The sequence below is a fragment of the Gopherus flavomarginatus genome, chromosome 3 (genome assembly GCF_025201925.1).
Source record: "Gopherus flavomarginatus isolate rGopFla2 chromosome 3, rGopFla2.mat.asm, whole genome shotgun sequence".
NCBI classification, from domain to species: domain Eukaryota; kingdom Metazoa; phylum Chordata; order Testudines; family Testudinidae; genus Gopherus; species Gopherus flavomarginatus.
This window is the reverse complement of record NC_066619.1, coordinates 96,129,865-96,143,539: the sequence shown is the minus strand read 5'-3', so window position 1 is coordinate 96,143,539 and position 13,675 is coordinate 96,129,865. Positions and strand designations below refer to the sequence as shown.

The 13,675-nt window shown below is 47.2% G+C and overlaps 1 protein-coding gene across 1 annotated transcript in view; it reads right to left on the bottom strand.

Moving 5' to 3' along the window:
- Window positions 1-250: 250 nt before the first annotated feature.
- Window positions 251-13,675, bottom strand: part of PGM5 (phosphoglucomutase 5) — a 129,826-nt gene continuing 116,401 nt past the window's right edge. The window contains exon 11 of the mRNA XM_050944285.1: window positions 251-1,828. Within this exon, the coding sequence (XP_050800242.1) occupies window positions 1,739-1,828 (90 nt within the window). The 3' untranslated portion in view covers window positions 251-1,738. The remainder of the gene's footprint in view (window positions 1,829-13,675) is intronic.

Sequence of the window (13,675 nt, the reverse complement as noted above, 5' to 3'; positions counted from 1 at the left end):
CTATATGAAGCACTGTAGGTTAGGTCTAGATGAACATGCCCTCTTTAAAGAAGAGTACATTTAAATTTGGACAACCAAATTGTGGTGAAGATGCAGGGACCTTCTGATGCCTTCCACAATCCTTTATAAAATGAATTCAAGCCACAGAATCTCTTTTGACTTATACAAATATTAAATAATACTGCATTAAGATATTGTGTGGAAACATCAGTGTCTTATTTATTTAGAATCAATTAAGTAGATAATGTAATTCTATTAAAGGCAGTTTTATTAGAATGGATGAAAGCGCAGTGTGTTTTGTCAACAATTAGGTATTAAGACAGAAATATAGCAATCCACTTTATTAGATACTAAATGTCATAGCAATTTTTGACAGAAGTGACAAAAGAAACCAAAGCAATTTCCTTCACTGCAATATTATCTAAATTGCACTGAAATCTTGATGGGTTGCAATATGAATAGTACATGCTGCAAAGTGTCAAACTGCACAAAGCCAACTCGACAAATGATATGACAAGTGACCACACGCTGTTCCCAAGGAAGCAAAACATTCAAACAAGTCACATGCACAAAGTGTTTGTGTTCTTGTTCAGTACAAAGCAATGAACCATAGCTAGAGCTGCAGCAGCATTTCACAAGCAAAAAAACCCATAAGTGTACATATGCTTCTCTAACTCATGTCACGTCCTTTCTACTCTCCGGCTCTTTATCCTATGATCTCTACTTTAAAGAATCTAATAGACTCTGAGCCCAACTAGTGAATCAGTCAAGTATTTCATTTAATTTATTCCCTCTTCTGTATTACATCCATTCCTGACAAGTGGAACATAGGCATGTATCTGAAGAGATAGATTTTAAAATCTTTAAAATCTTTCTATGATAAAGCATTTATGCTGAACTTGCAACAGTTGCCCTCCAAGCCCAGTAAGCACTAGCAGGACATGCTTATGAACATGAGGGATACTGCAAAAGGCAACTGATGCCCCCGTGACTAAAACATTAATCATATTTTGGCTTCAATAAAAATAATAACCCTCCTTTAAAAAAAAGGAAGAGTCAAGTTCAGGGAAACCTAGAGAGAGACATGAGTCACTCTGCTACACTTCTAAACCAAAAAAAGGAAGCACTGGCATCTTTCATTGGGAGTGTGTGCAAGTGTGTGTGCACAGTTCTACTGCTGCTGTGGATGTGTGAGCTGGCTAAGAGTGTAGATGGGAAAGGAACAAATGGAGTATGCAAATGCACACTTTGCAAAAACTAATACACTGCCCCTGTACCTCAGACACGCTGAGGATTTCTTTCTAAACCAACAAAAAGCTGACAAGAACCACAAACTGTATTCACCAAAACACATTGTTGCATTGTAGTCCATTTCCGCCTTCTTCCCAAGTCCAAAATTCTTCTTACTTTATCATAACACTCAAAGGGTAAAGAAAATACAAAGGTCAGCCCTTTCTGTCACATTGGCATTTTACAACGTTCAAGGGTTGAGGGCTTTTTCTTTGGTTATTTTTATTTTGGACAAAAAGATATTGTCGCTATAACACAGAAGTCAGTACACTATTGTCTTTGGCGATTAATGCAACTGAATATGATCAACATTATACTGAATTTTTCTTCCCACCCCCAAAAAACTTTTAAAGTCTTACAAGGCACAAACAGCTAACATGTTTTAGCCAGGTCATCTCTCTTCCTTCCCCTCTCTCTTTTGGCCCTGGGTTAATGATCCTTTGCAGATTCAGGTGATGACAGTGGGTCCCTTCCGCCCTGTCCTTTCATGGATCTGAGATATTTTCAATGCAATGGCTATGAGAGGACTCAGCACAGCCTAGAAGAAAAGGAATACAGTGAGCTATGTTAAGAAGAAAAGTCAATGAACACATTTTTAAAACCTGTTATTGATTTTTCCCTTGTTGAAAACAGTATTAACTAATAATATGAAACGTTATACTGGGTCTAAATTAGCTAAGCTATGCAGAAAAAGCAAAGCCCTGATGTTGTAATGATAACTTCACACATACCAAGAGTAATGTAGAGCTCTGTGTGAAATCTTCAATATAAAACCATATGGAAGTCTCAAACCTGGAATTATTTATGGAGCTGAGTTGAAACTATAAACAAATGGTGTTTTCATACTCATTGCACTGTTAATCTGAAGAACTCAATGACATAGATACTGAGGCAGGTATCTTAATAGAAGTCATAAAAATATTTATATGACTAAAACAGTCACCTGCAGGTGTACTACATAGGTTAAAAAGGTATTCCCCATGCAGTTTCAGTTTATAGATATCTATTTATAACTTTAACAATCTTACAGTTTGTGGCTAAGTGGGGGTGTTTTTTTGTCCAGATGCCTAAACAAAAAGAATAACATGAAAATCTTATCAGGTAAGAGTGATGAAATAACAACATCTCTGTTTATGCTGCCACTGATTTCAACAGAGTTTATGGCCATGGTCATTTATTCAGAAACTTGGCCAGTGATCAGTGGGATATTACTATTCTTTTCCTACCTGGGGATCCACTTCTAATCGCACAATGATTAGACAACAACACGCAGGGAAAGAGCTCAGACATTTTATATAATACATTAATATGAAAAGCATGAAAAAATGGTTACCCACCTTTTAGTAACTGTTGTTCTTCAAGATGTGCTGTTCATGTCTATTCAAAGTAGGTGTGCGCGCCTCGCGTGCACGCCAGCCAGAAGATTTTCCCCTAGCAGGGTCCGCAGGGTCGGCTCAGGTGCCCCCTGGAGTGGCGCCACCATGGTGCCCTATAAAGGGGCCCGCCAACCCTCCACCCCCTCTGTGCCTTCTTGCCGGCACTCCGACAGAGGGGCAGGAGGGTGGGTGTTGGAATGGACATGAACAACACATCTCAAAGAACAACAGTTACTAAAAGGTGGGCAACCATTTTTTCTTCTTCGAGTGGTTGTTCACGTCCATTCAAAGTAGGTGACTCACAAGCCTAACCTTAGGAGGTGGGGTCAGAGACCACTGCTGACTGGAGTACTGCGCGACCGAAGGCTGCATCATCCCTAGCCTGCTGCGTGATGGCATAGTGAGACAAGAACGTGTGGATGGAGGACCACGTGTCTGCTCTACAAATCTCCTGAGTCGGAACCTGAGCCAGGAATGCTACCGAGGAGGCCTGCACCCTAGTGGAGTGGGCCGTGACCGGAAGTACAGGGGTCTTTGCTATACGGTAGCATTCCCGGATGCAGGTTGTGATCCACGAAGAGATTCGCTGAGAGGAGACCGGGAGCCCCTTCATCCTCTCTGCCACTGCGACGAAGAACTGGGTCGAGTGTCTGAACGGCTTGGTACGCTCTATGTAAAAAGCCAAGGCCCTGCGGACATCCAGGGAGTGTAGCCTCCGCTCTTCGCTGGAGGTGTGTGGTTTTGGGTAAAACACTGGGAGAAAGATATCTTGGCCCATATGGAACTGTGAAACGACCTTGGGTAGGAAAGCCGGATGAGGTCGAAGTTAGACCTTGTCCTTGTAGAAGACTGTGTGTATGGGGGCTTGGATGTTAACGCTCGAAGCTCTGACACCTGTCAGGCCGAGGTGATGGCCACCAGGAAGGCAGTCTTGTATGACAGGTACAGCAGGGAGCACGAGGCCAGAGGCTCAAAGGGAGGCCCCGAGAGGATGGAGAGGACCAGGTTCAGGTCCCAGGCAGGGGTCGGCTGACGCACATGTGGGAAGAGCCTGTCCATATCCTTGAGGAAATGCCCAACCAGTGGGTTCACAAACACTGAGGTACCCCCTTCTCCCGGATGAAAGGCGGATATGGCCGCCAAATGTACGCGAATGGAGGAAAGGGAGAGACCCAGTTGCCTTAGGTGAAGCAAATAGTCAAGGACAATGGGAATTGGAATCCCCAGCGGGTCGTGACCCTGCTGACCTGACCAGATGGAGAAGCACTTCCATTTGGCCAGGTAAGTGGCCCTAGTCGACGGTTTCCTGCTACCCCACAGCACCTGCCTGACCTGCTGGGAATACTGCAACTCCACAGGGTTCAGCCATGGAGCATCCAGGCTGTAAGGTGAAGGGGCTCGAGGTTTGGATGGAGGGGGGAGCCCCGGTCCTGTGTGATTAGGTCCGAGAGTAGGGCAGCGTCAGGGGTGCCTGAAAGGACATGTGCAGGAGTGACGTGTACCAATGCTGGCGCGGCCACGCCGGAGTTATCAGGATTACCCTGGTGTGATCCCTGTGAATCTTTAAAAGCACCCTGTGTATCAGGGGAATCGGAGGAAAGGCATAGAGCAGGCCGTCTTCCCATGGCTGAAGGAAAGCGTCCAACAGAGACCCCCGACTGCGGACCAGAAGGGAGGAAAACCATTGGCACTTCCTGTTTTCCCTTGAGGCAAACAGGTCTAACCGGGGAAAGCCCCAGAGCTGGAAAATTGAGTGCACCACGTCCCATCGGAGGGACCACTCGTGACCCTGGAACGAGTGGCTGAGGGTGTCCGCCAAGCCGTTCTGCTCCCCTGGAAGATAGAACGCCGTCAGGTGAGTGGCATTGTGGATGCAGAAATCCCACAGCGCGAGAGCTTCCCTGCAGAGGGGAGAGGAGCGGGCACCCCCATTTGTTGATATAAAAGACTGCCGCCGTGTTGTTCAAAAGGACTGAAACACACCTGCCGGCCAGGTGAGACTGGAAGGTCAAACAAGCCAGATGGACCGCTCTCAGTTCCCTGACTTTGATATGCAACTGGAGGTCCTCCAGTGTCCACAAGCCCTGCATCCTGAGGCGTCCCAGGTGCGCTCCCCAACCTCTATCCGAGGCGTCTGTCACCAGGGAGAGGGAGGGCTGCGGGGCAGCAAAGGGAACGCCCATGCAGACTTCCTGCGAGTTGAGCCACCACTGAAGTGAACGCAGCACTAAGTGGGGAATGGACACCACTGAGTCCAGGGGGTCCCTGACCGGGCAACAGACTGTCGCCAACCAGGACTGCAGCGGGTGAAGCTGGAGTCTGGTGTGGACCACCACGTAGGTGCATGCCACCATGTGGCCCAACAGCCGGAGGCAAACTTGCATCGTGATAACCGGGGCGCGGTGCAGTCCGAGGATGAGCTTGGAAATTGAACGGACCCTGGACTCCGGCAGGTACGCTTTGGCGTGTGTGGAGTCCAGAACTGCTCCTATGAACTCTATGAGCTGCGTTGGAGACAGGGTGCATTTGGCATCGTTCAAGAGGAGGCGCAGATCGAGAAAGGTCTGCCTGATGAACAGCACTTGGGTCTCTCCCTGCTCCTTGGAGTGGCCCTTTATGAGCCAGTCGTCCAGGTAGGGGAATACCTGGATGCCCCACCTGCGCAGGAAGGCAGCCACGACTGCCATGCACTTCGTGAAGACCCTGGGAGCAGCTGACAGGCCAAACGGGAACACTGTGAACTGCAGATGGACGTCGGCCACGACGAACCTGAGGTACCAGCGGTGCAGTGGAATTATGGCGATGTGGAAGTAGATGTCCTTTAAGTCGAGGGCGGCATACCAATCTCCTGGATCCAGGGAGGGAATAATTGAGGACAGGGAGACCATGCAGAACTTGAGTTTCCTCACAAATTTGTTCAGCTGCCGGAAGTCTAAGATGGGTCTCAGGCCCCTTTTTGCCTTCGGTATGAGGAAGTACCGGGAGTAGAAGCCTTTGCCCCTGCGCTCCCATGGGACTTCCTCCACCGCCCCTGCCTCCGTGAGGGACTTCACTTCTTGAACCAGAAGTTGCTCGTGAGAAGGGTCCCTGAAGAGGGTCAGGGAGGGCGGCTGGAGGGAGGAGAACTGGATAGAATATCCCCTCTCTACTGTGTGGAGCACCCATTTGTCTGATGTAATTCGGGACCAGGCATGGTAGAAGTGGGACAGACGTGACCCAAAGGTAGGGGTGGGAGGATCCAGAGTCTCGATTGGTAGGTTGCCCTCGATTGGGGGTCTAGGCCCAGATGGTGGTCTCGATTGACCAGACGCCTGGCCGGAGGGGTGACGCTGGTGACATCTCCTGCCATTTCTACCCCACCTGCGCCTCAGCTCCTGGTGGGCCTGTGGCTGGTATGGGCGAGGGGCCACCTGCAGCCTAAATTGTCTGCGCTGGGTCATGGGGGTATGCAAGCCCAGCGAGTGAAGCATGGCCCTCGAGTCCTTTAAACTATGGAGATGTTTGTCTGTTTTCCCTGAAAACGGCATCTGCCCTTTGAAGCAGAGGTCTTGAATTGTCTGCTGGACCTCATAGGGCAGGCCTGAGACCTGGAGCCAGGTGCCCCGCCGCATGACCAGGCCCGTGGCCAGGGTGCGCAAGGCTTAGTCCGCTGCATCGAAGGTGGCCTGGAGGAAGGCTCGAGAGATCAGTTTGCCCTCCTCCACTAGGGCCAAAAACTCTGATCTTGAATCCTGGGGAAGGAGCTCCACAAACTTCGACATGGCTGAACACGTGTTGTGGCCATATTGGCTTACTATTGCCTGTTGGTTGGCAATGCGGAGTTGTAGGCCTGCCGTGGAGCACACCTTCCTGCCAAAGAGCTCAAGTCTTTTTGTGTTCCTGCTCTTTGGTGTTGACCCTTGAAACCCTTGATGCTCCCACTAGTTGGCTGCATCTACTACCAGGGAGTCGGGGGGAGGGTGGGTGTACAGGTGCTCGTGCCCTTTAGAGGGGACGAAGTAGCGCTGCTCCATTCTCTTGGCAGTAGGGGCCAATGAGGCTGGTGTCTGCTATAGAGTGCGGGATGTATCCGCTATCATCTTTATCAGTGGGAGGGCTACTCTGGATGGCCCTGGGGGGGCCAGGATGTTCACTACCGGGTCCACGTCCACCTCGATCTCCTCCGCTTGAATTGCGAGGCTTTGAGCTGCTCACCGAAGCAATTGTTGGAGAATTCGAGTGTCCTCTAGGGCCGGAGCCACAGCCGTGCCCGAGACCGCCTCGTCCGGGAAGGACGACGAAGAGATTACATGGAGTGGCCCTCCAGGTCCTGCAGCACATGGTATTGAGGTTGCGGTGCTGGTTCCGAGTCCAAATGCGGCCGGTACCGAGGTCGCTAGTGAGCGACTTGACGTATCATGTGGTGCCGGCGTAGCCTGAACTAAAGCCGCTGCCGGTGCCACTGCCCGTTTAGGGGGTGATGAACTTGACGATGGCACATCCCTGCCCAGCGACAGTGCCGGTGGGGGAGGCAGCTGCGCCAGGGCCACCGATGTCGAGGACACCGAAGCCAACCGTGACCGAGGGCCAAACGCCTGGCCTACCAACTGATGGTAGGCCCAGGGAGTCCAAAATGGCTACTGTGAGAGTGGCTGCCACTGTTGCTGCCACTGCGGGTAATGTTGGTGGCTCACCCTCGACACTGATCTCCTGCTCTGTGACCTGCTGGAGCGATAGGAGTCTGCCTCTGAGTCCGAGGTCTCTGAGTATGAGGACCTGGGGGGAGTGGCGCCCGGTGCCAAAGGTGAGCGGTGCCGAGGTGACGGGGAGCCTCTCCTCTAGGCCGGTGCCGCCTTCGCAGCTCGGTGTGGGGAGGGAGGCGATGGCATGGACGGCTTGCCTCTAGATTATACTGGTGGGTGGACCACAGTAGGCAACTCCCGACGATGTGGGGAGGCCGGTGCTGGAAGACCCAACATGTTTGAGGCCGCCTCAAACGCCTCCGGCGTCGATGGGGGGCGTATGTCTACGCTGAGGCCCAGAGAATTAGGCTGGTCCGGACTCAACCGCCTTCTCTGCGGTGCGGGAGTCGATGGAACCGCCGGGGGCTGTAACACAGCCTGTCCGCTTAGCCCCGGGGGTGGGGGTGGCCTCAGATCCTGGTAGAGAGACCGATACCTCACCAGCTTCTTTTTCTTGGCAGGCACTAGCGAAGGTGAGCGGTGCCGCACTGAGGCCGACTTCCTATGACCCGACTCCGCCTGGTGCCGGGTCTTGGACGACCTGGACTGGGCCTTAAGTCCTGATGCTGGTGCTGGGGCACTCCGCACCGAGGACGACGTGCTGGGGCCCGCCTTGGCCGGTTCTGCGTCCGAGGGTGGTCGCAAGGCTGCCTCCATCAGGAGGACTCTAAGTCTTTGAGCCCTGTCCTTGAGAGTTCGGGGGCGGAAGCCTCTACAGATAGAGCACCGGTCCTTTTGGTGGCTCTCTCCAAGGCACCTCAAGCACGTAGAGGGTCACTTTTGGGCATGAATTTCCTGCAGTCCTTGCAGAGTTTGAAACCAGGGGACCCGGGCATGCCCCAGCAGGCGACAAAGACTGTGGGGGTTGGGGAGACCCCAGCTACGAAACTATATACAAAGAACTATCTACTAACTATAATATAACTGAATACACGGACTAAACGGTACGGATAGGACACTGCTAGATTGCTATGCAAGAGAAGTTCCAGCTAGCCGTCACCGGCGGTAAGAAGGAACTGAGGGGGTGCAAGGTCAGCAGGCCCCTTTATAGGGCGCCATGGCAGCGCCACTCCAGGGAGCGCCTGAGCCGACCCTACGGATGCTGCTAGGGGAAAAATCTTTTGGCTGGCGTGCATGCGGCGCATGCACACCTACTTTGAATGGACATGAACAACCACTAGAAGAAGAACATTAACATTTGTTGGAAAATGCTGCACAACGAAAAAACAAAACAAGCAGCTCCTAAGCTCTGTAACTAGGATCAGCTCATTCCTCTTAACAGCTATACCTGCACTGAAGAAGAATCACCACAAATGTACTTGGGCAGAGGGGCACTGTCCCATCATGGAAGAAATAGAGATGCCCACAGACCCCCTGGCTCTTGGAGACCTAAAGGGGGCACAGAAGCATCTATGCCTTCTTATTGGCTCTGGGCTCCCTCTGACTGTGCCCCAGTCCCTGGAAGTGGCTTTCTTAGGGCCTCCCTCTCCCAGATAGAAAGGGAGAATTTTTCTATCAGGAGAGGACTGGAAGATAAAAACAGATCACCCAACCCTACTCAGTTTTACCAGCCCATCACCTTCACGAACAATAAAATGACAAATTTCAACAAGAAAACAAACAAAACAACCCACTCACTGCTTTGGCTGAAAGCCTTATTTTAGACAGGATTACCACATTTAAAATGGTTTTCAAAATTTATTTCTACTTTTAAAAAGTGTAAAACTTTTACTAATAAAGTTGAACTCAAAATGACATTAAAAATGTGCCTGGATACACCACAGACATAAACTACTTAATAAAAACTATTTGAAATGCATTGTTATCCATAAAACAGCATGGAACAGCAAAGTTGTACAGTCTGTAAATCAAGCAACCCTTCTATTAATTTCAGTGGGAGTTTGGCTCAGTTAAGAACCACTGGAGAACATATCCCTAAATCCATCATTGCCAGGGGGAAAAAATCACACCTCTCACAAACTAGACATACCAATAGATATCTCAAGCATGCACATATCTGAGAAGTGACAATGCCCAGTGCCCTTTGCTTGTGGGTGATTTGTACTGGAGCCTTGAGCGATGTCTCATCCATTGCAGAGGCTACCTGGCTCACTGCATTTTTATTCTGCCCTGTCGTGCAGAACTCCCTTCCAACTGCCTTTCTCCATCTCTACGTTCTCAGTTATGTTTTCCATGAAAACTGCAATCCATTTGCAAAGAATCAGGGCTTCACAGCATTCTAAACTGCACCTGAGGGCTGGTTAAAAGCTCAGCAGATTCAGAGGTTTGGCTTTATGCAAATATTTTCTTTGAACTCAGTCCAGATGGGTTGGTACCATTTTAACTTTGGGAAAAATCTCATCCTTGCAGCAAAATTTCACTTGGTTTGTCAAATGCTGGCAATGTCTGTCCCCTTAAAAAACAAATTGTGTGCAATTCTAATGAAAAATCATAATTATCCCAGATTAGCTTGAAAAGTTCATGAATCTTAGTAAATCTTTTGACCAATCTGGTCTGAGTGTTGTTTGTAAGGCAATCCAAACCAACATGAGTTTTGTTTTGTTTAGGAATGAACATTTTCCACAGTTCTAAAATTCCCTGTCTAATCTAATGTAAACCTCAGGAGACCATGCTGGCAAAGTAATTTCATCTCTGACAAAATATATACTTTATGTCTCCAGAAAAGTTCTGGAAAAGTTGAAGCCATGAGAGCCCAAAGGGATCTCACAACACTGGATGGCAGATGGAATTCAATGTTAATAAGTGCGAAGTAATGCACATTAAAAAACATAATCCTAACCATACATGCAAAATTATGGGAGTCTAAATTAGCTGTTATCACTCAAGAATGATCTTGGAGTCATTGTGGCTAGTTCTCTGAAAATATCTGCTCAATGTTCAGCAACAGTCTAAAAAGCTAACAGAATGTTAGGAACCATTAGGGAAGTGATTGATAACACAGTAAATATCATAATGCCCTTATATATAAACATGGCACACCCACACCTTGACAACTGCATGCAGTTCTGGTCGCCCCGTCTCAAAACAAGATATATTAGAATTGCAAGAGGTAGCAAGAAGGCCAACAAAAATGATTAGGGGTATTGAATTGCTTCCATATGAGGTGAGATTAAAAAGACTGGGACTGTTCAGCTTGGACAAGAGACAACTAAGGGGGGATATGACAGAGGTCTATAAAATCATGACTGGTGTGGAGAAAGCGAATAAGGAAAAGTTATTTACTCCTTCTCATAAGAGAAGAAACAGAGTTCACCAAATGAAATTAATAGGGAACAGGTTTAAAACAAGCAAAAGGAAGTACTACTTCACACAACGCACACCGGTGGAATTCATTGATAGGATATTGTGAAGGCTAATACTATAACTGAAAGAATTAGACGAGTTCATGGAGAATAGGTCCATCAATGGCCATTAGCCAAGCTAGTCAGGGACAGAACTCCATGCTCTAGATCAGAGGTTCTCACACTTCATTGTACCGCGACCCCCTCCTGACAACAAAAATTACTACATGATCCAGGAGGGAAGACTGAAGCCTGAACCCCGCCACCAATGGATTCAGCCCCAGGAAGGGGGCCTGTAACCTGAGCCCCACCGCCCATGGCCGAAGCCCTTGGGCTTTGGCCCCGGGCAGTGGCTCTTGGGCTTCATCCCTGGGTCCCAGAAAGCTTAAGCCAACCCTAGTGACCCCATTAAAATGGAGTTGTGACCCACTCTGGGTCCTGATTCAGTTTGAGAATCGCTGTGGTAGATGTCCCTAAGTCTCTGACAGACAGATGCTGGGACTGGATAATAGGGGATGGATCACTCAGTAATTGCCCTGTTCTGTTCATCCCCTATGACATTGGCCACATTAGGAAGACAGGATAGATGGGCTAGATGGACCGCTGGTCTGACCCAGTGTAGCCATTCTTATATTCTTATGAGAGAATGCTCCCCCTTGGGATTCAAAGCATTTTTAAGAACACCAGATAATACAACTTCTTTTACATAAGTTCAAACATCTGCTTTTGTGTTTGTTAGGGTTTTTTTCTTGTGATGTTAGGATACATTTAGCAGGAAGAAAAAAACCAAACCCGTAAGATATTGTGCCAGGCTTTGTATTTATAGGGTCTTCTCATCTTAAAATGTACTCAAGTGAACATGGTAGAACAACTTTATGACATAGGACCAGTTGTGTTTACTCGGACAGCCATCTGCACCAGCCTTCTTATTTCATCTCCTATCAGCCCACAGAAAAACAACAAAAACCCATCCAAACTAGCCAGTTATTAAAAGAATGTTACAGTGGGGCAGAGATCCATTGCCAGTTAGCTATTCTTCATGTAGCTGGTGGAAAGGGTTTAGGGTATTTGACTTACTATTAGGCAAAATGACCCTTTAGAGTTTTCCATAATGTTAAGACAGTTACACAAACCCAGCTGCCCACTTCTAACCAGAGCTACAGCAGCAAGAACCAGCAGAACTCACTTTTCTGGAACAACTACTGATTTTTCTAAGGAGAGATAGGCAAGTGGTTCAAGTACAAAAAGACTAGCCATCATAGGATGACTGAGGTTTGATATATGGAGCTGCATGGAGATGGCCAATCTACTAGGTGCTTTTTCTCGTCCCTCGCTCTGGAACTCCTCCAGAACTCTCTATCTCCTCAGCTGCCCCCTCCCCAGATTTCCCAACTTTATAGATGGGGTATAGTTTTTCCCTAATGCATAGGGATATTGTGAGGATTAATTATTGTTTGGATAGTGCTTTGAAAGTGTAAAGAACTGCAAGAACTAAGTATTAATTTTATACTACAGTCAGCCTAGAAGCCCCAGCCACAGAGTAGCACCTCATTTTTCTTCTTGTATTTTAAAACTATTCCCAGTCAAACTCTTCTCTATCTGTTAGATATGCTCCTAACATGACGCTAGTGCAGGAGCAAGTTCCTCATGTGATGCACAGTACGCTAGAAGTCAGATCAACACACAAATGATGTATTACTCAAATGTCAGAAGAATTAAGGAATGGACTAAATAAACTAAATAAATAATTGCAAAATAAATGTAATACTAACATTACACTGTAATACTAACATTACACAATAATTAAATACACTGTAATACTAACATTACACTTATACAGCCTGCCTGGTACTGTCTCTCTTGCAGTGTTTGTCTCATGATGCTAACTATGCATGAGCATGCATCTACAAGCAGATTCTGACTTGATCTTGCAGATCAAGCGCCAAAAAAGCAGAAGCTCTTTGGCAGTTTAATTCACAGTGCACTAGAAGCTCTAAGCAACCTGGCTGACCTTGGTTACTCAGCAGCACTATGCTGTCTTAACCTACAAGAGTTCAGGCTCCTCAGGGCTGGTGAAGGCACTGGGTTGACTTCAGTGAGCTGATGCACTCAGTGACCGAGCAGAGGAAGTTGATATCACCACTGTCTGCACGTTTTGCCTGCTGACGCAAGGACAGTGTTAAATAATGGTGATCTCAAAGGTCAGAAGACTAACTGTTCTTCCCTTAGCTGGAAGTAAGAGGATGTGTATGTGGAGCGGGAAGGGCAGTGCTAGAATGTAAACTGAGTTCTACTTGGAACCATCTGACTTCATAATAAATGATTCCTCTTTCATACTTCCAAAGAGCTAGGACTCAAGGTCTAGGATTAACGAGTTCATATCCATGATTCATAAGCTCTTTTATAATCATCGTCACCAGACATATTATTTTAAAATGTGTCTGGAAAAGAAGGTAGTCTGGAAATGCTTTTTTTTTTGTTTATTTCAAACTATCCTCAATGTGGCACACTGTAAGGTGACCTAGTGCGGCATCAGAAGCTAAATTATTTGAATAACATGGAAAATGCTGAGTTATATAAGAGCATGAGCAAACAGCTGAAAACGCCCTACCTCTCACTAATCCTTTTGAAAAGGCCCCTATTATTTAATAGTAAGTGAAAAACTTTGTATAGACTTTTTCAACCATCCTATATGTTTCAATATTAAACTGTATACCTAATATATGACTTTACAGATTACTTCAAAACACCAACAGAAAGGACATAATTCTCTAATAAATTCTACTATTTCTTAGAATTATTGCTATATCTTATTAAATACATAGAAACCCATTGTTTCACCCCATTCAATTCTATGGAACTTTTCCCAGTAGGGTTCTTATTTGAAAGAATTCTCTTTCACAAGAAAAACACATGCAAATTCTGTGGTTGCATGCTGCTATCGGATTCTTCTGTAGCTAGTTAGTGTAGCACAGCATTTAATTCA